Source organism: Camelina sativa, chromosome 1 (assembly GCF_030686135.1).
Source record: "Camelina sativa cultivar CO46 ecotype springtype chromosome 1, ASM3068613v1".
NCBI classification, from domain to species: domain Eukaryota; kingdom Viridiplantae; phylum Streptophyta; class Magnoliopsida; order Brassicales; family Brassicaceae; genus Camelina; species Camelina sativa.
The window spans coordinates 3,892,793-3,918,077 of NC_141880.1; the positions used below are offsets into that span (position 1 = coordinate 3,892,793).

General features: G+C 38.6%; 5 protein-coding genes, 1 long non-coding RNA gene, 1 other non-coding gene and 2 pseudogenes across 11 annotated transcripts; 3 read left to right on the plus strand and 6 right to left on the minus strand.

Moving 5' to 3' along the window:
* Positions 1 to 4,359: 4,359 nt before the first annotated feature.
* LOC104762000 (uncharacterized) lies at positions 4,360 to 6,989 on the minus strand. Of its 2 annotated transcripts, none has more exons than XR_015580199.1 (5): positions 6,956 to 6,989; positions 6,079 to 6,119; positions 5,705 to 5,997; positions 4,826 to 4,860; positions 4,360 to 4,758 (listed from the first exon to the last, which is right to left on the minus strand). It is a non-coding gene; the product is annotated as an uncharacterized LOC104762000 (long non-coding RNA). The 2 variants fall into 2 exon arrangements; XR_015580192.1 differs by having other exon boundaries at positions 6,947 to 6,989.
* Positions 6,990 to 7,207: 218 nt separating this feature from the next.
* Positions 7,208 to 12,187, plus strand: LOC104704122 (protein FLOWERING LOCUS D). Of its 2 annotated transcripts, XM_087484531.1 has the most exons (5): positions 7,208 to 9,158; positions 9,358 to 10,116; positions 10,209 to 10,254; positions 10,346 to 10,533; positions 10,626 to 12,187. In XM_087484531.1, the coding sequence occupies exons 1-5, from the start codon at positions 7,424 to 7,426 to the stop codon at positions 10,664 to 10,666; spliced, it is 2,769 nt and encodes a 922-aa protein (XP_087340657.1). In that variant the 5' UTR covers positions 7,208 to 7,423; the 3' UTR covers positions 10,667 to 12,187. The 2 variants fall into 2 exon arrangements, with proteins under 2 accessions (XP_087340657.1, XP_087340713.1); XM_087484587.1 differs by lacking the exons at positions 10,209 to 10,254; positions 10,346 to 10,533; positions 10,626 to 12,187 and having other exon boundaries at positions 7,299 to 9,158; positions 9,358 to 10,121.
* LOC104762062 (U11/U12 small nuclear ribonucleoprotein 31 kDa protein) lies at positions 11,006 to 12,187 on the plus strand. The gene has a single exon (XM_010485316.3). It carries the CDS (start codon positions 11,006 to 11,008, stop codon positions 11,801 to 11,803), a length of 798 nt encoding a protein of 265 aa, XP_010483618.1. The 3' UTR covers positions 11,804 to 12,187.
* Positions 12,188 to 12,215: 28 nt separating this feature from the next.
* LOC104762147 (uncharacterized) lies at positions 12,216 to 13,717 on the minus strand. Of its 2 annotated transcripts, XM_010485418.3 has the most exons (7): positions 13,294 to 13,717; positions 13,172 to 13,213; positions 13,055 to 13,096; positions 12,885 to 12,968; positions 12,720 to 12,807; positions 12,524 to 12,624; positions 12,216 to 12,429 (listed from the first exon to the last, which is right to left on the minus strand). In XM_010485418.3, exons 1-7 carry the CDS (start codon positions 13,540 to 13,542, stop codon positions 12,409 to 12,411), a joined length of 627 nt encoding a protein of 208 aa, XP_010483720.1. In that variant the 5' UTR covers positions 13,543 to 13,717; the 3' UTR covers positions 12,216 to 12,408. The 2 variants fall into 2 exon arrangements, with proteins under 2 accessions (XP_010483720.1, XP_087340866.1); XM_087484740.1 differs by having other exon boundaries at positions 13,055 to 13,213.
* Positions 13,718 to 13,784: 67 nt separating this feature from the next.
* Positions 13,785 to 16,655, minus strand: LOC104762233 (serine carboxypeptidase-like 49). Its single transcript, XM_010485519.3, has 9 exons — positions 16,144 to 16,655; positions 15,757 to 15,925; positions 15,529 to 15,648; positions 15,279 to 15,422; positions 15,054 to 15,204; positions 14,866 to 14,954; positions 14,447 to 14,705; positions 14,221 to 14,354; positions 13,785 to 14,123 (listed from the first exon to the last, which is right to left on the minus strand). The coding sequence occupies exons 1-9, from the start codon at positions 16,479 to 16,481 to the stop codon at positions 13,986 to 13,988; spliced, it is 1,542 nt and encodes a 513-aa protein (XP_010483821.1). The 5' UTR covers positions 16,482 to 16,655; the 3' UTR covers positions 13,785 to 13,985.
* A 163-nt stretch (positions 16,656 to 16,818) lies between these two features.
* TRNAY-GUA (transfer RNA tyrosine (anticodon GUA)) lies at positions 16,819 to 16,908 on the minus strand. Its single transcript is given in 2 exon segments — positions 16,819 to 16,854; positions 16,872 to 16,908. It is a non-coding gene; the product is annotated as a tRNA-Tyr (tRNA).
* A 181-nt stretch (positions 16,909 to 17,089) lies between these two features.
* LOC104762322 (protein SEEDLING PLASTID DEVELOPMENT 1) lies at positions 17,090 to 20,956 on the plus strand. Of its 2 annotated transcripts, none has more exons than XM_010485617.3 (9): positions 17,090 to 18,230; positions 18,367 to 18,581; positions 18,672 to 18,822; positions 18,934 to 19,125; positions 19,218 to 19,380; positions 19,463 to 19,716; positions 19,843 to 20,019; positions 20,116 to 20,280; positions 20,441 to 20,956. In XM_010485617.3, the coding sequence occupies exons 1-9, from the start codon at positions 17,733 to 17,735 to the stop codon at positions 20,708 to 20,710; spliced, it is 2,085 nt and encodes a 694-aa protein (XP_010483919.1). In that variant the 5' UTR covers positions 17,090 to 17,732; the 3' UTR covers positions 20,711 to 20,956. The 2 variants fall into 2 exon arrangements, with proteins under 2 accessions (XP_010483919.1, XP_010483985.1); XM_010485683.3 differs by having other exon boundaries at positions 17,127 to 18,218.
* A 361-nt stretch (positions 20,957 to 21,317) lies between these two features.
* LOC104704130 (putative F-box only protein 15 pseudogene) lies at positions 21,318 to 22,469 on the minus strand (annotated as a pseudogene).
* Positions 22,470 to 23,156: 687 nt separating this feature from the next.
* On the minus strand, positions 23,157 to 24,507 carry LOC104704139 (putative F-box protein At3g10430 pseudogene; annotated as a pseudogene).
* Positions 24,508 to 25,285: the final 778 nt, after the last annotated feature.

Here is a 25,285-nt window from a genome sequence, read left to right on the forward strand (position 1 = left end):
ATTCATTGACAAGAGTGTCCGTAACAGGTTGCTCGCTTTGACGACGGTTCCGGCTATGAGCTTGGTCTCCAGCTCTGGTTTCAAACCCACCCCATCTAATATATAGTCTATCACCTTTTCTTTTGCTCCTCTGTTTCTAGTTTCAGCTACAATGTTGCATTAAGTTGTAAAATAATCTTTTTTTGGTGAATATAATTTAACATTCATACAGAAAAAAAAGACATGGATTTTTATCTGTCAAATACAGAAAAGTATACAACAACGTTTCCAAAACAACATTGTTACAATTTTTAAACTATAAACCTAAAAGAACATAAACAATGCCAAAGGCAATATATTAGACTTACGCTCATCATAATCCATAACAGATAAACCATTTCGAATTATGCAAAATACTTTTCCATCTAATCAAACATCCAAAGAATATTCCAAAAATTAAATATACACATAGGCGTTTTCAACTAAATTCGTTAAATTGGTATAATAACCCTTGGATGAAATATAAATTTTAATTGTTGCAGCATGTTAAGTAGAAACCGTAACATTGTTCTACTCTTAGTAAAGTCTCCCAAATCGAGCATCATTGTATTTACGAAGAGGAAAAATATGAGCGTTTTTACAAAAAAAAAAAAATTTTAAAAAATAAAGACCTTATGGAAAATGTTCACCAAAGTTTTTTGGACCTGTAAATCATTTTTTCTCTAAAAGGTTCACAGCTTTGTTGTTATTACTTCTTGTTCATTGAAATTGAATAGTTGAAAATAAATGATTCATCGTGATTGTACTGGACCCGCGACGGACTTCTAAAAGACTTTTTCGTTTGAAACACCGATTCAATTACATACATGCCTCTCTGACTACTCTCCCTCTCATCGTGAAGGGTAGGGGAGTTAGATAACACCCATAATATTTATAATATAAAGAAATATTTCCAGTATGTCTTTCTTACAACAAAGAACTTAACACTCTTTATGTCTGGAAACAGAGAAATCTCCTCCCTTCATCAAACAGATTCATGACCCCTTGTACGAAGAACTTTTGTTTTGAAAACGAAGAATCATTTTTTATTAACTTAAGAAAGGTAAAAAAAAAAAAGTCGTTGATTAGAATAAAAACTTTTCGAAGCAAAGCTGCTATATCATATCAAACGGATAGATAACAACAACAGGTCTACCGTTAGAGATGTTAATATGGGCGGCCCTGACCCGTTTAGACCCGGCCCTTTTAGACCCTGCCCGTTTAATGTAAAAAAAAGTCATACCCGTTTAATTATGTACCCATTTAAGCCCTGTCCCATTAACACCCCTTAAATTTATATCGACCCGTTTAGTTAATGGATGTCCCATGTCCCGATTATACTGGTATTTATTTATTTTTTAATTAAATAATTAATTAAGTTCAATAATACTACAATAAAATAATTTGAGTTAAAAAAAAAAAAGCTTCCACCATCGAAGAACTTCGATGTGCTTACCAGTCACCACCACCATCATCACCTCCGCAAAAGTAGATCTACTAAGAATATGAAAACTATAAAATTCAAAACTGTTACGCTCGTATGATGAGGCGGTGATTGGAGATAGAGGCGGCGAGGTCGGAGATAGAGGCGGTGATGTTAAAGTACAACCCTAAACTCAACGACAACGTTTCGCAGAAAAAACAAAAACTCAGAAAAAAAAAATTAAACGGGCTACCCATTTATGTTTTATCAGACCCGTCACGCCCGTGGATTTAAACGGGCTTACCCGTTTAAAACCCGTTTATTTTATAGTGTTAATAAACGGGTCACGGGTCTAATTTTTTATAACAGTACCCGTTCGGCCCGCGGGCTCTGAGCCCACTTTAACATCACTATCTACCGTCTATGACATGAGCGATTAAATGTCGATAATACTGCATAAGAAATGATAAAAATCAGAAACACTGATGATCTAACTAAAAAAAACTCAGACCGTGTCAAATCCAAACAAAAATGAGGTTGTAATCAGCAAATGAACTAATTCATCAAAGTCAATCTAAACAGTACATTATAATGATGGTTAATAATATCAGTTCCACAGAAAATCAACATATGGTTTTATATATTAACATGCCTTTACGACAATTAGTAGACTAAGCGACTAACTCAGAGGGTATGATGAATTGATCCCCATTCAAGGGCTAACCAATATAGTTCTCCATCTGTCGGAATGAAAGTGACTCCCATCTATAGATTTCCATATAATTTTAAGAATTACATTTGTATCAGAACGTACAAGTCAAAGGATTACTGGTGAGTTTAATTGTTACATTGGAAAATAATTAAGAGAGACAGAAGAGGTAAGATTACATAAAAGAGAACAACGTACGTTCCTCTCGCCATCGCCACTGTTGCAATTTTTAAAAATATACGTTAAGAAAATTAACAGAATTGCATTTGACATGTACTAACATGGAAAAGAAAAAAAAATTAAGAGATGAGAACAAATGACCACCCAACGATAAGGATGAATCACAAACATAAAGGAAGACTCACACGTCAACGGGCCTTTTAATATATATCAACGAAGACTCACATAAAGGAAAAATCACAAAGATTGAAGATGGAAAAGCCCTTGGTCAGCAAACGTTCAAACCTTCCTCCACAACCACCGGTAATGAACCCAACCTAAAGGCTAAAGCTTTTAAATAAACGTTATAACATTTCACCTCTTTTTCTATTAACGGCATGCTGCTGAAAATACGTATAAAATAAGCATCGTATGTTTACTCAATCAAAGAAATAAAGTCATAATTACACCATGTATACACGAAAAGGAGAATCAAAGATCGAACCCAGATCAGCAGTGTGAGTGAATGGAATACCAAATCAGGGATTCTAAAACAGAACAGAAACTAATCATACAAAGTCACACACGAATTGTATAACTCAAGAACCAACGAATCTATTAAACAGTGGCTATATTTTACAGTCAAATAAACGATGTTTTTTGAAACAGAACTCACTTGGTATAAGAAGAAGAGACAAAGCAAGACTTCACAAGAAGATAAGCAGAGAATATAATACAGAACAGGGATCACCCTAGAGGCGATCGAAATGAGTAGCGATGATAAGATTCTGTACTGGCGGCGAAATAATACATGGAGGCGAAATTAGGCAACGTTGCACACACTCACTGGAAAATGTGAGAATTAATTAGATCACTTTTATACCGTTTTGATTTTTAGGTTCAGTCGTTCAAATATTTTCAACATGCGAAACCGTAGAATGAACAACAGAGGAGGACAAAAATTAGAAGAGTTCATTGATAAATATATATATATATATATATATATATATATATATATATATATATATAAATTCTGAAAAGAGGCAACTCAGCAGTGTTGTGTCTTTTAGATTGTTGAGAACCACTGTGTCGGGAAAGACCGTTCGTTTTGTTTTAACAAAAGAGGCGACTTTTACTTTCATAAAACAATCTCGACTGTTCGTTTTGAAAGAGGTGACTCTTGCTTTTATTGTTTTCTTCTAGTTCTCAACCGTTAGATTATTATTATGACCTCAGCAGTCCCTCCTCTGAATCATGAAGTTTTTCGTGATTGTATTGTAAATCCTTTAGACACGGAATCAATTAAACTAATTTGGAAAACCTTCTTCTGAATCCTTTAGCCACAACGACGCCACAAACTCACTACCAACGCGCCCGTTGGTTTTGGTTGCGATTCTTTCTTCTCACAAGTTACACACCTTCGCAGCGAAGGTCCACGATTCATTCTCATCACTCCGTTTGCTAATAGATTGCAATTCTGTTTCAAACTAAATAATGAGTACCGATGGTAATGGTGTCACATCTTGTTGACTATGATTAAGAGGATTTTACGAAAACAAAGACTGAATTTACAATGGCAAGTAAACGGATGATTATATATCGCAGATTCTCCGCATATTCACTTCACACGTAAAAGTACATAACATAAGCACTGCAACAACGTCTGTTTCGTTTTAACATCTAATCGAACATTCAAAAAAATTCTAAATATAAAATCTACACATTTGAGAATTGAAACATTAACCATACAAAAATCTGGCAGGCCTACTTACCATCAACGAATCGAAGTCAGGGACAAACGATAGATTTGAAAAACTTAAGAAACAAAAAGTTTACAAAACAAAGATTAATGATGACTGGGTTTAGAAACTATAAGAAGCATCAAAAATTTATTCTGTAATACATTTGTTAAAACACCAACGAATACGCATATCTACACCAGACACACTGTTCAGTTATTGGATGAGAAGAGAGAATAAAAGACTCCTTGCAGTAATTCACGCCAACAAAAAGTATATAGATAGATTGTAAACCAGAACAACTGAAATGGTTGAACAAATTCCAAATATATAGATCTGAAAATAGGCAATCAAACAGATGTTTTTACATAGAGAAACGTTGATTCGGCATGACTAAACAAAGAGAAGCGACGATTTAGGGAAGGAAAAGAAGCACCTTTTCATTTAATAAATTAACGACATCAACTTTGATCTAAACCGTTAGATGAGAAAATAAAATAATCTCATCCGTTGGATTAAAAAGATGATGTCAGCAGTTTCTCAAAAATGGGTTTGCTATTATATATAGGAACATAATAATTAAATAATCTACGTTATATTAACTTGAGGCTTTAGAGAAAAAAGGAGCTCGAACTTTAAAATGGATTCGCGACCAAAAAATACTGGAGAGATGGTTTGGCTATTTTTGTCCCTTTTAACGATATGTCTCCCTGCAATTTTAGAGATATCAGTTTTTGAGTCATAAAGAGATTTAGTATTCTAAAGATGTCATCATGCCTCTCTCTTGGTTTTGACTTTCTGGGAGTACTGTCCTGCAATGCATGAACAAATTAATCCACATGTACGCATGTGTTTTGTAATAGAACGTTAATTATATAATATACTCTTTCACAACTTAACAAATTAAAAAGCCACGTACACTCATATATAAGAAACACTCATATATAAGAAACATTAACAGGTCATTCGCAGCAAAAATATATAAAATTACCTTGAATTAGAGATTGATGTTTGTTAGTTAAAAAACACTTTAATATAACAATTCTTTAGTTTTATTTAGTACTCATAAAACAATTTTTTCAAAACTTGTTTATGTAATCAAGAAAAGTTTATATATAATAAACAAAGAGATGTAAGACATAAATGTGTGAAATGTAAAGGTGTAAAATTAATAGATGTGAAACATAGAGGTACAACAAAGAGGTGTAACACATAGAGGTGTGAAATAAAAAGGTGTAAAAATTAATGGATGTGATTTTTGAAACCAGGAGGTACAACAAAGAGATGCAAAAATTAAGAGGTGTGATTTTTGAAAGATGGGGGTGCAACGAGAAGACACGATTAATAATTTTAAACCGGTGGATTAAAAATAGAACTAATCTTATTCGTTAGATTAAAAGTTGACACAAAAAAGTAGACCACCTTAAAACGATTCATGGAAAACAGTTAGAAACGAAACAGTACTGTAGCCTAGAGTGCTCGAACTTGGCCAACACAAACAACACAAGACAGCTAATTAAATCTCTAACACGACAATAACTCATGAAGCCAAACTCACTGAATAAGATATGTACAGTGGAAAGCTAAAGAAAGAGAATAATATTACAAGGAACAAAAAAAAAAAAAAGAACAAGCATATATAGCATAAACAAGTACCTCTATCCGTTGCTTCCACCAATCATCTGACATCTCCAACCTTCCCATATCATCATACCGAGCCTCAGGCCTATTATGAGTTAACGTTCTAAAGGTGGCGTACTTTTTCTTACACGAATCATACTTATTCTTAAAATGAGGTATCCATTTGTTAAATCCCCTCATTTCTCTTCAAACTTCTTCATGATGGTATCTTTTCCAGTTTGATTCATTCCTACACTTGTTCTATTTCCTTTTTTTCTCTCATCCGCATAAAGTTGAAAGAATAATCGAGTTTCATCATCCGTCCAACTCTAAAACGATGCATAAAAAAATATGAAACCACAACCACTAAGATCTAAACCAAACACTAAGATAAAAGCCAAAACACTTACATCTTTAGACATCTTCTTTCTCAAAACACTTGAGTTTTAACCTGAGAAATCATCAAAAGCCAAACAAACAAGTGTTAAACAAGTGTTAAACATATCAGCATACATGAGAAATCATCAAAAGCCAAACAAAAAGTGTTAAACAAGAAACTTTTTCACTTTCCAAATTACTTAAACAGAGACAATAAAGCCATAAAGCTACTAAATTCGTCTGTCTTGATGCAGACGACAAACAGAGTGCCAAAACAACCTAGAAAATTATAAAAATTAGTGGAAAGATTCACAACAGACATACAAAGCCACAGAAAAAAACAGATCTTAATTTAGACTCACGATTTTAAAGTTATGACCAAATTCCCAACACATAACCCGAATGATACAACCCTGCCAACAGTCAACTTTGGAATCAATTTCCCATCAAACCAAATGGACCCAGAAGACTATCTTTATATCAATGGAAAGATCTTGCTCTCAAGTTTTCAGAACATGTTTCAGACCTAAAATCTGAGGTCTGTAACCAAAAAAAACCAAAACCAAATAATCAACCTGTTTCACTTGACTTTATACCCTTTTTCCTCTAACAACAATACACTGCTAAACTCTTATCCGAATAAACTGCTAAACTATTATCCCAAATATGGTGCTAAATATAGCTTAAACAAAACCCAGATTCAGTTTCTATTGGTTCTGCTTGTTAATACCCTAGTTCTGTATCTACAACATTGAAACAAAGAAGCAGAGAGAGAAAGAGGTACTGAATTGGGCGAAGAAGAAAGATTGAGACTAAGCACTCATGAGCAACGAGAGATCGATACTAAGCTATACTAAGCTATCAAGAGTGAAATAGAGAAGAAGAAGCATGAGAGCTTACCATACTCACCAGAATTGAAGGCGACGAAGATGACGAAAAAGACGAAGAGAGAATTGTCTTTTTCGTGTTCTTATTAGGGTTAAAGGTTATTTTGTAAATCCTTCAACAAACAAGGGTAGTTTTGTCATTTGTGATATATGCCGCAACTATTTAGTCGTTAATCGCTGTATTAAACCGGTGATCAAACTTTCTAACCGCAGCGAGCAGCGGCAAACACAGCGTCATGCCGCAGATAGTTGTGACAACCAAACGAACACCAATACTTGCGTCTGCTGCAGCCGCAGCTATCTGCGGCAATGAAACGAACAGCCCCATTATATATAGATTGTGGAAAGTTATTATTAAAAAAAATGAGCATAATATTACAACTCCTTGTTGCTCTTATTAGAGATCAACTTAATCGAGTAACCAAACAATCCTTTTCTTCTTCCTCTCTTCGCCGATCACTGTCTCCTGCAGTTTCACGGCGACGGAACGATGAATCCACCGGATAAGAACCAAGATACTGTCCCCTCAGTATCTCACTCTCAACCCTCTACTCTTCCTCCACATTCGAACTCGAACCCCAATGTAGATTCAAGTTTAAATCCCTTTCCGACTTCGATCTCCACCTCAATCTCTAACCCTAGTTTTGAGCAGATGGTCTCTTTCTCCGCGCCTAAGAAACGAAGGAGAGGCCGTTCTCAGCGTTCAGCGTCGTCGTTTCATACCCTTCCCGTCCCTAACGTCCCCGGTAACGGTAGTTTCGTGTCACCTTCAGCTTCTTCTTCCGGTAGATTAAACGTAGATGTGAAAAATTATCCTGGTATTGGTGATGAGATCATCACGATCAATAAGGAGGCTACCACCGAAGCTTTGCTTGCTCTCACAGCTGGGTTTCCTGCTGATTCGCTTACCGAGGAAGAGATTGAGTTCGGTGTGGTGCCTATGGTTGGAGGCATTGAACAAGTGAACTACATCTTGATTAGGAACCATATCATATCGAAATGGCGAGAAAATGTATCTAGTTGGGTCACTAAGGAGATGTTTCTTAATTCGATTCCTAAACATTGCAGTAGTCTCTTGGATTCGGCTTATAACTACTTGGTTACGCATGGATATATCAATTTCGGTATATCACAGGCAATTAAAGATAAGTTTCCTGCTCAACCAAGCAAGTCTAATGTGATTATAGTGGGTGCTGGGTTATCTGGGTTGGCTGCAGCTAGGCAACTAATGAGGTTTGGGTTTAAAGTCACGGTTTTGGAGGGTAGGAAACGACCTGGAGGACGGGTTTATACCAAAAAGATGGAAGCTAATAGGTTAGGTGCTGCAGCGGATTTAGGAGGGAGTGTTTTGACTGGAACATTAGGAAATCCTCTAGGGATTATAGCGAGACAGCTGGGTTGTTCTCTTTATAAGGTACGAGATAAGTGTCCTCTTTATAGAGTGGATGGTAAACCGGTTGATCCGGATGTGGATATTAAGGTCGAGGTAGCTTTTAACCAGCTTCTAGACAAGGCAAGTAAACTTAGGCAGTTGATGGGTGATGTTTCCATGGATGTCTCCCTTGGGGCAGCACTAGAGACATTCAGGCAGGTTTCTGGGAATGATGTGGCTACTGAGGAGATGGGTTTGTTTAACTGGCATCTTGCTAACTTGGAATACGCAAATGCGGGCCTGGTATCAAAGCTTTCTCTTGCATTCTGGGATCAGGATGACCCATATGATATGGGTGGAGACCACTGCTTTCTGCCTGGAGGAAATGGACGGCTGGTTCAGGCTTTGGCTGAAAATGTACAAATCTTATATGACAAGACTGTCCAAACAATCAGATATTGTTCAAATGGTGTAAAGGTAATTGCTGGAAATCAAGTGTATGAGGGTGATATGGTGCTGTGTACAGTTCCCCTTGGTGTCCTTAAGAACGGATCCATCAAATTTGTTCCCGAGTTACCTCAGAGAAAGCTTGATTGTATAAAGAGATTAGGTTTTGGGTTACTGAATAAAGTTGCAATGCTCTTTCCGTGTGTATTTTGGAGCACAGACCTCGATACCTTTGGGCATCTTACTGAGGATCCGAACTATCGAGGTGAATTCTTTCTGTTCTATAGCTACGCCCCTGTTGCTGGTGGTGCTCTCTTGATCGCGTTGGTTGCGGGTGAAGCTGCTCATAAGTTTGAGACAATGCCACCCACCGACGCAGTGACTCGTGTTCTTCAGATTCTTAGGGGTAATAGAGTTACTATCTATTGATTGTCATTTGATTAAATTCAATACTTACCTCTGTTTTCAATCTTCAGGGGACCTACTCTCTGTTTTCCATTTTAACCCGATACGTAGGTCCAGCATTGTTAGTTCAGGATTTGTATTCCAGATTTGTTGAAGTAGATGCTAATGTATGAAAAAATTTCCATTTTAATGAATTTCAGGTATATATGAACCTCAAGGAATAACTGTCCCTGACCCACTTCAAACGGTCTGCACCAGATGGGGTGGGGATCCATTCAGTTTAGGATCTTACTCTAATGTTGCAGTGGGAGCTTCAGGCGATGATTACGATATATTAGCAGAAAGTGTGGGAGATGGAAGGCTTTTCTTTGCCGGGGAAGCTACAACAAGGCGATACCCTGCAACCATGCATGGAGCTTTTGTTACTGGTCTGCGAGAAGCTGCAAACATGGCTCGATTTGCAAAAGCCCGAGGCATAAGGAAAAGAATCGATAGGAACCCATCAAAGAATGCTCATTCCTGTGCCATTCTTCTTGCAGATTTATTCAGGGACCCTGATCTGGAGTTTGGGAGTTTTTCCATAATTTTTAGTAGGAGGAATCCGGACCCAAAATCCCCTGCGATTTTAAGGGTAACTCTAAGCGAGCCTCGTAAGAGAAACGAGGACCCAAAAGCAGATCAGCACTCAAACAAGATACTGTTTCAGCAGCTTCAGTCTCATTTCAACCAGCAGCAACAGATTCAGGTGTATACATTATTAACTAGACAACAGGCTCTTGACCTGAGAGAAGTCAGAGGTGGTGATGAAAAGAGACTTTACTATCTTTGCGAGACACTTGGAGTGAAACTAGTGGGAAGAAAAGGTCTTGGTACTGGAGCTGATTCGGTCATTGCTTCTATTAAAGCCGAGCGAACTGGTCGTAAGCTACCATCATCATCATCCTCAGGCTCAAAATCTGGTTAGCTCCATAAGTTCCTGATTTGATTACCCCATAACTTTTCTCTGATAGAACAGCTAGTGAAACTTTTTATTGTTGTTGTTGTTGAGAAGGTATATTAAAAGGGAAACCAGGTGCATTGAAGCGAAAAATGATCAGGTAAACTACAAGTTCTATGTGCTATACAATCTCTCTCACTATTTAAAGAAAAAGAAAAAACCATTTCTTAGAATTTTTTTCTGTTGCGCAGAAGGATTAAAGGACCAGTACCACTGAAGCAAAGTAATAACGGCGTCTCAGAGAATATAAGATCTGAGTCTTTAGCTAATGGCAAAACCTCCTCTGAACAACAACCTATGATAATAGACTCGATAGGAGGTAGCAGCATGCAACAAGTTGAACCCAAGTTGTTAGGCACAGGAGTTGCATCGAGTTCAGGTATATATCCATTCTTCTGAACTTAAAGTCCATCTTGTTCTTTTTGATATCATGATCATTCATTCACATCGGCAATATAAACAAACATGTAGGTGGTTCCTTACATGGTGAGACGATGAAAAAGATGGAATGAATAAAACAAACCCCGGCTTCTGTAGAAGAATCCTTATTGGATAATAACAATCTGTACTTCTGTAGTTCGGTCTCCACTCTCTAACCAAGCCGATGAGAACATCTGTAGTTAAAGTTAAGTTAGTTCATAAATCTCTGAAGTTTATGTTAACAAATTTAAATTATTAAAATTATCACTGAGATAACTTGTTGTCTATATTCTCGGGAATTAATTTGTATAATTTTAATTAAATTTTCCTTGTTTCATTACATTCGAAAATATAAAATGTGTTTTTTTTTCCCTTCAATCAAATAATTATGTTTCGAAAGATGCGCTTAGGCCATAGTTGAAAGTGAAAAAATGAAGAAGAAGAAGGTTCACCATAGCGACGATGAAGAGGACGACACTTTCTACTATCGCTACTCTTCCGTCGCAGCACCACCGTCTTCGAACCCTAAACAACCTTCTTCCTCCTCCTCCTCCGCCAAATCATCAGCTCCCAGCGGCGGATCTGGCGGCTTAGCTCCTTCGAAATCAACACTCTACGTCTCCAATCTCGATTTCTCCCTAACCAATTCCGACATCCACACTCTCTTCTCCACCTTCGGCAAGGTCGCTCGTGTCACTGTTCTCAAGGATCGCCACACTCGCCGCTCACGTGGCGTAGCGTTCGTGCTCTACGTCTCTCGCGAAGACGCGGCTAAAGCAGCGGGTTCCATGGACGGGAAGATACTTAACGGCCGGAAACTAACGGTTTCGATCGCCGCAGATAACGGACGTGCGTCGGAGTTTATTAAGAAGAGAGTGTACAAGGATAAGTCGAGGTGTTACGAGTGCGGAGACGAAGGGCATCTTTCATATGAGTGCCCTAGGAATCAATTGGGTCCAAGGGAGAGACCACCGCCGCCTAAGAAAAGAGGGCGGCGGAAGGAGGAGGAAGGAGAGGCTGAGGAAATTAGGGATTGGTCTGCTGCGCCGTCGTCGTCGTTGACTGTGGCTGAGGATGTATTTGAGGAGGACAATTGGGCTTCGGTGGTGGATAATGAAGCTGGAGAGAGGTTGAGAATGAGAGAAGCAGAGGAAGAAGAAGAGCGGAGGAAGAAGAGAAAAGACAAGACAGCTAGTTACTTTAGTGATGAGAGCGATGATGAAGATTAGAGTTATTAAGATCCATTTTCTGAGTTTGTGAATACTGAATTAGATAGAGAGAGATATATGATCATAAGCTTCAGAGCATCTTCGATTCACCTTTGTGTTTCAGATTCTGGATTTGAGTTGATCTGAGGTTTTGTCTTGATGAGTCTGCTTCTTTTGTCTAAGTGATTTAGCGTCCAAGAAGATACGTTTTCACCAGAAAGCGCAACTCTTTTGAGTTCTTGTTTGAAGATTACATCGTTGTTTTGATTTTAAGAGTACACTCTTATACAATCCAGTGTATCTCTGTCACCTATTGAGTTATATACAGTGAGATCAATTTTCAGGTTTGTTAATTTTGTAACAACTCCAATCAGAGAACAAGAGATTGATCTGGTTTTGTCTTCATTTGAGATTTGTTTGATGACTCTGGATATTTTGTCCAAGTGACCTTTTAACTAGAATAAGAAAACTTCTGTGTCAACTCTTAATATGATGATTACATTCTTGTGCATATCGCACTTCTTGATTTGAAGATTACACTATACTTTGTGGAATACCCCACTTATAGAGAGTCATGTTGCAGAAACCTGAGCTATTTCAAAGCTGTCTTTCCTCACTCAAAACTTTCAGCTGGACCCGCCCCTCGTCTGCATAGAAGAACAAGTGTTTATTTGTTTTATGCATTTCAAGATTCAAGACGATAGCTGGCTTTTGTGCAACATATTTTTGAGATTGACTAACCATTATTAACTCATGATCTCCCATGATTTCTTCAATTAGTTCAGAGATTGGTTTATCAGCACTGTTCGGAACCATAGCTGCAAACACAACGGCTTCTAGCCCTGCATTTTGATCCACCAGTTTTCAAAAAAGACATCAGTTATAAGTCTTCCAAATAATGTTCTTAATTCATGTTGAATTTGTATTGTAGGGGTACCAGTTTCTGGGAATGCATCAATGAACATCATCATCTCCTCTCCTGTCAAACCAGATAAGAAGCAGATTCGAGGTAGTGACTCCGCGATCTGCACATCAAATTTATGTAAGAAAAAACATAGAGTAACCTGAAAGGAAGGAAATAGAAAAGCCGCATGCCACATACCTTCACTCTCTTCAGGTCAGGCTGTTTTGTGTTAACTGCTTCCCACAATGAACGCGGGATCATATCTGCTGTACAACAGACAATCTGGAGTCCAAACAACAAAGGTGTTATGAAATCCCCCAAAAGTTTCAGGATTTTGCAAAAGTCAGAGAGAGTCTACTACGGATTACCTCCATGAATTCGCCATCGAGCTCCTTTAGAAGCTCTTGTATCTGCATTGCAAGATGATAGATTAATCCAAAGACTGAAAGCCATGCAAAGTGTAATAGGTATCTCCATTTCATTACCTTTTGCGCTTCATGAAGTTGAAGGCCAAGCAACAGCAGAACCTGCCAAAAAAAAGATAGGAATTAAAGTCTTTGTTATCATCACAGACTATCTAGGATTTAAATAGGTGAAAGAAACTGACTGGAGGGCCAAAGCGAGGATCTTGAGGATCCAAAGGTACAAACTTCGAATCTTCCTCAAGTGTCTGTGGAATATCTTGAGCTGAATTTCTAACACATAGCTTTTGCTTGAGCTTTGTGTGGTGAGATTTTTTCTTTTTACATAACAAAGAAGACGTAGTGAGGCCAAAGATGCGAGAAGAGCTTCCTAAGTACGTATATGAAGATGATGAAGGCCTTGAGATTGCAGACCCCAACGAAGAGATCGACATTGCTCCTCTTCTCCTAATCTCATCTCTACTATTAAGCTTGTTTGGATAAAATCGTTCCTGTAGCCAATCATGTGTTTGTCATGTGTCATGTAGAGAAACCGCATCAATGTCTGCTTGTAGTTTCATACAAGCCCACCGCAGCTAATTCCAGTTACATAATTCTGTATTAACCGCTTCTTAACTTAAGAATCTTAAGTTTTGTTACTTTCGTATCATACATTACGTTATTTCGGAAACAAACATAGAAACACACATTTCGTTGTATTTATTTTTTCCTTTTGGTGTTGGTGTCAGCAGAGTTTGATTGTTTTTTAACGAAACTGGGCAAACCCCTACATATATCTTTTCTATGAGATCAAATTACAGAAGGAAACGTCACACGCTCACACATTGTTTTTATGTTTGCTGCTTTTTGTGTTCATGCAACGCAAAAGAAGATGAGCTCACATCTGAGCAACCAGCTCTTCTCCCTGAGCAGCAATAGTAGCATCTTCAATAAGCGAATTCTCCATCCATCGCTTAAGCATTGCCAACGCAGCTTTTGGCTGGTCCATTGGAACCATGTGTCCTGCATCTCGCACCTGTAGTTGTATTATGTTTAAATCATCAAACCCTTTGTCAATAAGAAAACGAGCAGAGCCAAAAAAATACTGTTTTGCTTATGTAAGAAAGACCGACCTTAAGGAAACTGAGTTGTTCGTAAGTCTTTAATGAGCCTGCTTCTTTGCCATCAACCATAAACGGAACTGCTTCAGCTGCCCCAAAGTTCGTTTTCCCTGACCAATCCATCGCATTCACCCACCTCGAGTTACCTGCTCCAGTTATGTTTTTACTCAAACAGTTCAATTCTGTCTATTTCATTATTCTCACATCTGGATTTGATTATCTATGTTCGGGATCTTACCGAGCCAGTTGCAGATAAGATCATATTCTCCAGCATACACAAGAAGATTGATTCCATCTTCCAAGAGTTGGGGAATTCCAACCTCGAGATTCCTCATCCAATCCCTAAGCATTGCCTGATAGACTGAAGTACTGCAGGAGACAAAGTCTATGTCCCCAACACCAAGCGACTTCCTCACAGATTTCAGATTCAGAAATTTCTCCATGTTCGAGAAATCGTAGCACAGACTCCCCACACACTTCTTCCTGATGTCATAATACTACACAAGAAATGCGATGTTACTTGCATAAATATTAAACACAATTTTTTTGTCCAAAAGCGTGGACTTCTCTAGTGAATAGAAATTGTTTGCCAGAAATAATATTATCTAGAAATCCAATTAGCACCAAAAAAAAAACGAATCAGTTCTTTGGGCTTACGTTTACTCCACCAGCATGACTCATTACACCACTGAACAAGGCATTGCAAACAAGATAGGATGCCAAACAAGAAGTTGTACCATCAGTTCCTGAAAATCCAAAAACATAATACAAAAACATGGATTCAGGATCCGTCAAATACACAGAAATTTCAGAGACAACTTGATAAAGAACAAAGGAGGAAGGACCACAAAGCTTGATTGATAGTTGGCACAGTGGGACAATCTTTTCTAAACGATCATGCTCTTTTTGCGTGATCAAACCCATTTCCAAAGCAAAGTCAGGATAGGCTGGATATTGGAATGCAGGATCTGTAAGCCCATTTCCAATAGCAAATCCCTGCAAGGTTATACTTGTTAGTACCAAAACCTTCCATTAACACCTCAAGAGGGAAACATAATATAGTCACATGCCTTCAGGTTAACATGAATTCCCTCATTAGCCTTGTTTCCTTTATGAACTCGGGAAGCAAAAGCTGGAATGTAGTGCCCAGCGTACGACTCTCCAGTAATGTAAAAGTCGTTTTTTGCCAACTTAGGGTGCTCCGTAAAGAAAGCCTGAGGTTATATCAGGAAACGTAATCACATGTGTATCCAATTCATAGCTTGAAAGCAGAAAAATGCAGAACGAAAAGGAATTCAAGAGAAAATCCAGTGATCAAACCTGCAGAAAATCATAAAGATCATTGCTAACTCCAGTTTCGTCATGACGGATATCACTTTTGTCTGTCGTAAAGCTGAAACCAGTTCCAACAGGCTGGTCAACATACAGAAGATTGGAAACCTGCAACACGAATTCTCAAATCAACTCTGATGTGCAAATATAAAGAGGATTAAAGCGGTTTGGGAAATAGTAGTTTACAAGGATAATTATAGAAGGCAATAATAATACCTGATCCCATCCATACTCATTCCAAGTAAGAGACATGTTATTAGTAATCTTGAAAGGACCATTCTCGTAGAACACAGCCAGCTCACTGCTACATCCAGGCCCTCCAGTCAACCAAATCACAACAGGAGCATCCTTCTTTTTGCGTGACTCGAAGAAGAAGTAGAACATGCTAACACACACAAAGCGAACAAGTGAACAAACAAAGCAAATAAACAAATCCTTCTAGATTCTAATCCGTAAAACGTCAACAAAAACTCCAATGTTCAAATCAAACTAATTAAGAGCTAAGTTGCAAATATTAACTGAACCAAAACAAAATCAGATGCTCACGAGCACAATTATAGAGATGCATAAACCAACCAAAATCTAAGGAGTTAGATGATAAACCTTGCGCCACGAGATTTAGGGAGCTTGTAATAACCAGCATGATGACCTAAATCCTCGACAGTATCACCACCATCGGCAAGTATATTCGGGAATACGAGCTTACGTTCAAAAATTCCGGATCCCTCAGCGGCAGTGAGAGGCGAATCAGCGACATCGATCACATTCAGATCTTGCTGCGGGAAAAGGTTTAGCTCCCGGATCAACTTCTCGGCGCGCGTTGACAGTAAGTTTGACCTCTCGAAGGTGCGATCGTTCAACAGAAACGATGAAGACGGAAACGTCGAAGCGATGAAGACGACGAAATGCAAGAGAAGGCTGAGAAAAGTTAGTTTCTCCATTTTTTTTTTGTTTTCTCTTTTCGACTGAGCTTCTTTTTTGGAATCTCGTTTTATGAGAGACAAAATTTTGGGGGAGAAGAGAGTGGACACGTGGCGGAAAAGTATCAGGAAAAAAAAAGATCTTACGATACGTGTCCGAGAAAGTTGGGGCTATTTTTGCGAAATATGAGAAATAGTGGGTGTATCTGTTACGTTACAATTAAAGGTAACGTCAGGGCTAAGGCTAATCGATGGTTACGCACGCGAGTTGAATGGGAAGCAAAAAGATGGATGGACTTGGTGGGTCCCAGCCAATTTTTTATAACAAAAACAAAATAATTAAAAATAAAATAAAAAATCCGACCTGCCGGAATCGAACCAGCGACCTAAAGATTTCTTTGGGATAACCCACTACAGTCTTCCGCTCTACCAACTGAGCTAAGGTCGGTTTGATAAACTCATCAAGGTTATAACTATATATCATGTATTACAATTATATTGGTCACTTTATGGGCCTCACTTGTGCGTAAATCTTAAAAGCTCTGGATGGACCACAGATCCGAAAGCCCAATCCTAAACCCACTATTGTAAAGCAACTTATATAGCCCATTCAGCTAAAAGACGAAGACGACTGACTAAAGAAATTAAAGAACCGTCGGATTTTTTGTTTGACTTTGATTTTTTTCTTGTAGGTTGGTTTGGTTGGTTAAATTTGCAGAGCAAAAAGGTTGACGAGTTTTTCTTTTTCCATCTGCCGTGCGAAACACCAACTCCGCCTTTGGGCAAAAAACAAGGTTCATCAAAGTGTTTCAACAATAAACGGTAGCTCCTCCGTGGAAGGAACACGTGTCAACAAGATTGTCTAACTCTCCACGTGGCATAACCTGAACCAGTTGCGTAAACGGCTATGTTATCATCTTTCCCTCCACAATGGACCCTACTTTGCTCTCTGATGCAGTTTCTACGTAAATAGAGAGAGAAAGATGCTTTGATCCTTTGGAATCTTCCACTAGTTTCAGTCTTCACGCATCATAATATTCCAAAACAATGAAAAATGAATTAAAAACTCAATAAAACGCCGTCGTCTTGTTCTGCTTCATCATCATTCATAGCTCTTCTCCTCCTTAGCTTTTCCTTTTTAGCTTCTTCAGTTCTGCTTTTCAGACATACACATACACCAGTAGCTAAAAAAAACAGAATCTTTTTATTTAATTTATTATTTTAATTTAAAAGTACATAATTGAAAAAAAAAATTGTTAATTAATTATCGAGATGAGGGCGTTGAATTCGCGGCTAGCTCTGATCGACATCAACAGCTCATGGCAAGCTTCGCGCCGGTTAATCTCCGCCACCACAACCGCTTTTTCATCCGATTCCTCTTCCTCCTCCTCATTCCGTCGAACACGTGGTGGGCGTCAGAGGATCGCTTCATCGAAGTCTCCGGCGTCTTCGCCGGCTCCTGTTCGGCGACCATCTGACGGATTCAGTTTCGATGTTCGGTCGTCTCCGTCAGCTGATTCGTCGAACTCCGCATCGATCTCGTCTCGAAAGACACCGCCTACCGTGGAGCTCGACGCTTTCCTCGAGATTCTTCCTCCGACGACTAGGAAAGAGCTCGTCAAGCACGAGGCGATTGAGGAATTGATCGAAGTGGTTATGGATTTAGGGAGGAAGCCGTTAGCTAGATTCCCTTTCGGCGATTGGGTGATCTCAGAGCAGCCTGTTACACACCAAGATCTCAAGCTTGCAGTATCAAAGGTGTGTGTGTGTGTGAGTCTCTGATCTAACACATGCAACTAATTTCTCAAATGTTTTAGCTTATTCTAGTTTCTGATCTGTACTGTGTTTGAATCAAATGTTTTTTGATGAATTTGAGCTGATGAGGAGATGAATGTTTTCAATCTAGGTTGGTGATTTTTCAGATGATAACCGATCAGGGATTGACAGATCTTTGCATCGTATAAGTGCTATACGTAATCGGAAACTGCAAGTAATTGGTCTAACATGTCGAGTGGGTAGAGCTGTATCTGGAAGTGCAGAAATTATAAGAGACTTGATTGAAGGAGGAGGATCCATCTTGGTTATAGGATCTCCTGGAGTTGGGAAAACAACTTTAATCAGGTACATTTGATTTACATCCAGGTTTGAGCATCTTATTATAATGTGATGGTCCGATTGATTCAAGATTGGTTTGTTTGGTGGTTTGTGCAGAGAAATTGCTCGGATGTTAGCTGATGAACACAGGAAACGTGTAGTGATTGTTGACACGTCAAATGAGATTGGAGGTGATGGTGATGTTCCTCATTCTGGAATTGGACGTGCCAGGCGGATGCAAGTTCCAAATGTGAATTTACAGCACGATGTATGATGTCTCTTTTAGCCTTGTAATATAATATGGTGTAGTAAGGATTTCAAAAGGATCTTGTTTGTACTAATAATAAGTTCTTCATGCTAAAAAAAAAAACTCATGCAGGTTATGATTGAGGCGGTTGAGAATCATATGCCTGAGACTATCATTATCGACGAGATTGGTACTGAGCTTGAAGCTTTAGCTGCTAGCACGATTGCTCAACGAGGTGTTCAGCTTGTTGCAACTGCTCATGGGATGACTATAGACAACATTATCAAAAATCCTTCTTTGCAGATTCTTATTGGTGGAATTGAGGTATGACCCTTAGACAACAGCTTTGTTTCTTCTTCTTTTTTTTTGCCCTCTTGTTATCTGAGTTAACCTTAATTTGAGTTTATTTTACCCAGAGTGTGACTCTTGGTGATGAAGAAGCAAGGAAGAGAAAAGTGCAGAAGACAATTCTTGAAAGAAAAGGACCTCCGACATTTACTTGTGCTGTAGAGATGATTTCGAGAACTGAGTGTCGTGTTCATCAAAGATTAGATGTCACCGTTGATGCTATACTAGCTGGTAAGCTAAAAAAAGTTCCTCTCCTAACAGTATTTGAGTTAACAAGTGGAAAACTAAACCGAACAAACTTTGGATATTGTAGGGAAATCCGCTCCATTTGAAATCCGTCAAATTCGTGGCGAAGACGATGTTCCTCATAAGTTAGTGACTCCAATTCCTTTGGAGACCCTTGAAGAGGAACAACCTGCACCATTGCTCAATAGAGATTTCGTAAGTGAAGTTCTGTCTGACGATGAAGATGAGGATGAAGATTTTCTTCCCATTCGGTATAGTAAGGCCAGTAGTAACACATACACGAGCCCAAGAAGCTCGCCGGTTCATGTTTATACTTACAATGTAAAGAACCTTATCTTTTCTTCCCGTGTTTCTAAATATGTCTTTTCTGATCATTGGAAAATAATCTTGATCTTAAGCAGCGGAAGATACTAACTGTATATATGGCATCCTCTGTTTGTGTTCTAGGTCCTTGAAGCTGATCTCCTTCAAGTAGCTGAAGTTATGGGCCTAGACGACGAAATAGAAGTAACAGATGATGTTGGAGAAGCAGATGTCATTCTAGCCTCAAGTTCTGAATTGAAACAGAACTCATCGATCCGTCGTGTTGCGAAATTACACAAGCTACCGATATTTGTCATTAAGGTATCATCCTTCTTCTTGCATGACTGATGGTGACTCACTGGACTCCTTCGAATCATAATCTTGATTCATTTCTTTCTTCCTGTCAATACCTTGCAGTCAACTACAATGGCTCAGATGGTCAAGGCAGTCCGAATGATCCTTGGGAGAGAATCATTTGGCTCAAACCCTAAAACCATAGAGAAATCTTCTGTTGATGATATTGAGATCAAAGATGATGCTCCTGAGAGCAAACCCAGTTTAGAAGAACTGGATGCCCTCGAGGTAACTCTCATCTCCCTCCTGTAAATATCAGATCAGCCTCTTTGACCTACCAACTATTAATTTATTAGGATTCCTTTATCTTATGTTACAAAAGGCTCAAAACAGTTCAGTAATTATCTGCGAGTATAACTACTTAAACACCACTGTTTCTGAAACACAGGAGGTCCGTCTAGCAATCGAATATATTGTAATCCCGGGAGGTGAACCAGTGGAGCTTCTTCCTAGACGGTCAGATATAATAGTTCGGCAGCTAGAGCTGGTGGAGAGTTACCAACTCACAGTTGAGAACCTCGGCACTCACCTTAATCCGCGCCTTCAGATTCTTCCTCGCCGATCAACCAAGAAGATGTTGCCATCTTCATCCTCAAAGAATGCAACAGATGATAGCATGGGGAATACTGTTACTCGTCTTCCTTTCCTTAAGGATTGACATCTCTGACTTCAGCATATGGACTAAACTACATACGTTGGAGACTCTTGGACATTGTACATTTTACTGTAAGTCTTCGTAAATAAACTGTTTATGTTGTTGTCATTACCAATTGCGCAATTTAACGTTTACAAATGCAATGCTCTGTCTTCTTTACCCTAGGGGTAATTTGTAACGTTGAGGAAAAACAGGGTGCAATCTGTAGATATTTTCTTACCTAATAATATAGAAATTATTTAAACATAATTACAGAATGCTTGTTTTGTACTTTTGTTGGTTTCCAAATTAGCTTGAAAGTTCTCAGTTAATACCATGATTATTTTCTAGCATATAGATACAGTTGAAATGATACTCTGTTTCTGCTCCTGTGGGGTTTAGCTATATATATGTGGGTTACGAATGATTGATTCTAATACACATACCACTCTCTATACCAAAACCTAAAACTTCTCGAGATCGTAATACAAAAACTAAAACCAGAGGTCAATTCAGTAACATCTGTAGATAGATAGTATCATAGATGACTTCAACTACATGGTAGACGATCAAGAAAGACAAAGACCAAAAAAAAACAGAGCATTGAGAAGAACACGGAGCAACCCTCGTATCTACCCTCTTATTCTGGAACCGGAATCAGACTACGAACATAAACATAGCTACAAATTGATAGGCCACTGTAGTCATCGCTTCCACGTCTTCTTGTCTCAATTTCCCTGACGACACCACCTTCATCAATTTCGTAAAAAGTGAAGACAGAAACCTTCTCATCTTCTTCTTCTTCTACGGTTGCCTCACACCATGCCATGATATTTCTGTGCTTGCCGATGGAGTATCCCGGACGAGTATGGAAGTGTAACCGCGGAATTAGGTCAGGGCCAGTAGTGACATTGAAATAATTGGCAAACGAAACGACCTCATCACTCAACTTGTTTGTCATCCACACCTCAATGTCTCTTGATTCTCCTCCATCTTGTGTTAAGAAAGAGAGTCTATCTCCATTGAAACATTCTAATCGGTTACTATAGTCCCAAAAGTCAGGACAATCGCATACGTCCTTGAATATTTCCGCGGCGAAGTCAAAACATAGAATGAAATCACGTTCATCAGTATCTTCATATGCAAGCCAGTACATTTTTCCCTTCACAGACACACACTCCCACTCCATGTATAGATCCGCAGCAAACCCAGCATCTATACCTCTCCATGAATCAGACATGAATTCATAGATCTCAAAGACTCTATGTGTATCACAAGGGGGAGAAGACGACAGATTATAACCAAACCTCAAGATTTTGTAATGGTCACGAGATGCAACGTCGTATCCAACCCCGAAATAATCAACCGATGGTTCGATCCATCTGATTCTCCTCAAAAACGGATTCCAAACTGCGAGACGGACGTAACCTCCTCCTCGTTCCCAATCTTCACATATACAGAGCATGAGTCCATCACAATGAACCATCCAAGAAATCGAAAGCGGATCAAGAAACTCGTTTGGGATTGGTCTTTCTGTTAGGATTCCGGTCACCGGATCCATGATTTGAACCGCACAATCATCATCGATTCTTAGGAATCGTTCGGGAGTTTGAATGTGATGATCCAAATGCTTTTGTTTGAATTTTGTTTCACTGCTGATGAGAGCGTTCCATTGCTTGGACGTCTCTTTGAATCGGAACAAAGATTCAACCGGAGTTCTGCAAAGTATCTCTTCGACTAACTCAAACGGCAACCACACACGATCCGCGGGAGCCTGAGCCATGGGGACGTAACGTTTCGGAAGTAAGAAAAAGAGAGATGTGAATCGACTGAGAGAGATTGATTCTTGAAAGATGATAAAATGCTTTCTTGTTTCGTTTTTCGTTTTCTCAGTTAGTATTTATAGACTTTAAGCGCGAGATCAAAATTGAATTTATCAGCAAGCAAATTACGGTTCAACCGAACCAAACTGGTAACATTTTAACCTAAAATGAACAACCCAACCAAATCGGTTACGTGTTAACCGGACTGAAACGGTCAAGTTGTATATATTGCGTTTGCTCTGCCCAACTAATACGGTTATACCATACTCTTACTCCTTAACTTAATTATAATTAGGATTAATACCATAACTCGCGCTTAGTTTTGTTTTATATAAGTAGAATCCAAGATATATATCTCTACATATATCTATTTGAAATGAATTCAAGAAAGAAAAAGAAACTATATACAGTACAATGATTTTGAACCTTGACAATTTCTATATTTTTTATATCCAATATATATAATTCTTGATAAGCTAAAGGAGCTTGATATACATATTTGTTGAGATTTGTCGTGCTTAGAACATGATAAAACATCGATCACAATTCCATTACCCCAGAGTATATAATTAAACATGCTAAAAGATTATAGTGACTTCTTGTATGATCATTACAAAAGCCAAAACCTGTATTTAACTAAAGTCAAAACAATAGCTGATTTCAGAAAACATGGTAGCAGAATATCAACAAAACACAAAACAACCCTCATCATATCTACCGTCTTATAGTGGAACTGGAATCAGGCTTGGAACATACACATAACTATTGATAAGCGGGTCAATAATGGAGCTTGAAACTTCACGTCGTCCTGTCTCAATTTGTTTTCTTACACCACCTTCATCAATCTCGTAAAGAGTGATACAAGTATACATCTTATCATCTTCTTTTACAATTTGCTCGTACCATGCCATGATATTTCTCTGCTTGCCAATGCACCATCCCGGAAAAACCATAAAATCTAGGCACCGTACCATAGAAAGATCAGGGAGAGTCACAATAAAGTATCTGCTAAAAGAAACAAGGCCATCAGTCAACTTATTTGTCACCGACACATGAATCTCCCCTGTTATTTCATCTTGTTGTAACAGAGAGAGCCTATCTCCATTGAAACATCCTAATAGCTCAATATCCGAATAGGGCGGAGAAACGCATATGTGCTTGAATGTTTCCATAGTGAAATCAAAACATATAATGAAGTGCTCATTCTTCTTCTTTTTATTCTTTCTATCAACCCAATACATATTACCATTCACAGATACGCCTTGAACATTAGCATCTATATTCCCATCAAACTTAGCATCAATACTTCTCCACGAATCAGACTTCAATTCATACACGTGACAGAATGGTTCTGATTTATCACCATCATCATCATCCTCATCATCATCATCATCATCGTCGTCATCATCATCATCATCATCAACATCTTCATCACGATAAGAAAACCTCAAGATTTTGTAGTTATCACGAGATGTATTGCTGTATCCAATCCCTATGTACTCACAATTCTTGCGAGCAGTTAACCAGTTACGAGCCAATGGTTTGATCCATTTGATTTTCCTCAAAAGCGGATTCCAAACCGCGAGATTAGTGTCACCTCTTAATCCATGACACAGGCACAGCAGCAGACCAACACAGTGACACATACACATGAACATGTCGCGAAACACGTCTGGGATTGGTGTAACCGAGAGGGTTCCGGTCACGGGATCAATGATTTGAACCCTCTCACGGCTATCGATTCTTATGAATCGTTCCGGAGAGTTATCCAAGTGACTTTGCATGAATCTGTTGTCGCTGCTGATGAGATGGTACCATCTCTTGCAAGTCGATTTAAATCGGATCAAAGATTCAGTCGGAGTCCTCTGAAGTATCTCTTCGATTAACTCAAACGGCAGTGACGGTAGCAACAAAGGCTCTGCCATGAACGCTCTCGCTATGAAAAAATCTGTATGTGGCTTCTTGTTTCTTTCTCCTCCTTTCTCCGGCATGATTTTAACAAGGGAGAAGGAAACGTGAGGGCTATATTGTGACTAAACCAAAGTTATGAACCTTTTATTAACCGACTTGTGAGCAAACGAAGTTAACGAACCCTAGATAACGAACCGGTTACGGTTCTTTGTTTTTCCCTTGATTTTTAACCTGTAAGCGAATCGGTTACGCTATAACCGGACCCATACCAATCGAATTATAAGTAACGTTAAGGGCGTTAAACGATTAGGGTAAAATTTAACGTCCGAATCTCATATTAATTAGTTAGGGTAAATTTTCATTTCCTTTTCTTGGTTTCTAAGTTTCCTTTTGATCGGTCTCGCTCCTCCTTCTATATCCAATTTTCTGGTGTTCTTGTTTTTTTTTTACTATGATTCTTGTCTAAACTCCTTGTAACAAAAAAAAAAAAATTGGATGTAATATATGACCAAGAGTTTGCATCCATAGCAAAATATGCAGATCCTTTTTCCCTTCTAAAGCCTAAAACCCTAGACGAGCTCACACCACGGCCTAAGACATGGATAGAGTCATATATAGGGGGGATTCATAGAAAGATGCTGTCTCCGTCACATAACTTACAGGCAGAGGAGTATCCGGCCACGCGGCCATTGAAATCCTCGCCATCTTTGATAGCTTGGACTCCAACCTCAGTTCCCAATCGGTTATATATATCTATTAACTTCACTCTAAGAGAGTATCAGTTGAGTAAACTAGGGTTTTAGCAAATACTATATGTGACGCATGATTGATTCTGATAAACTACACATACACGATTAGATTATAT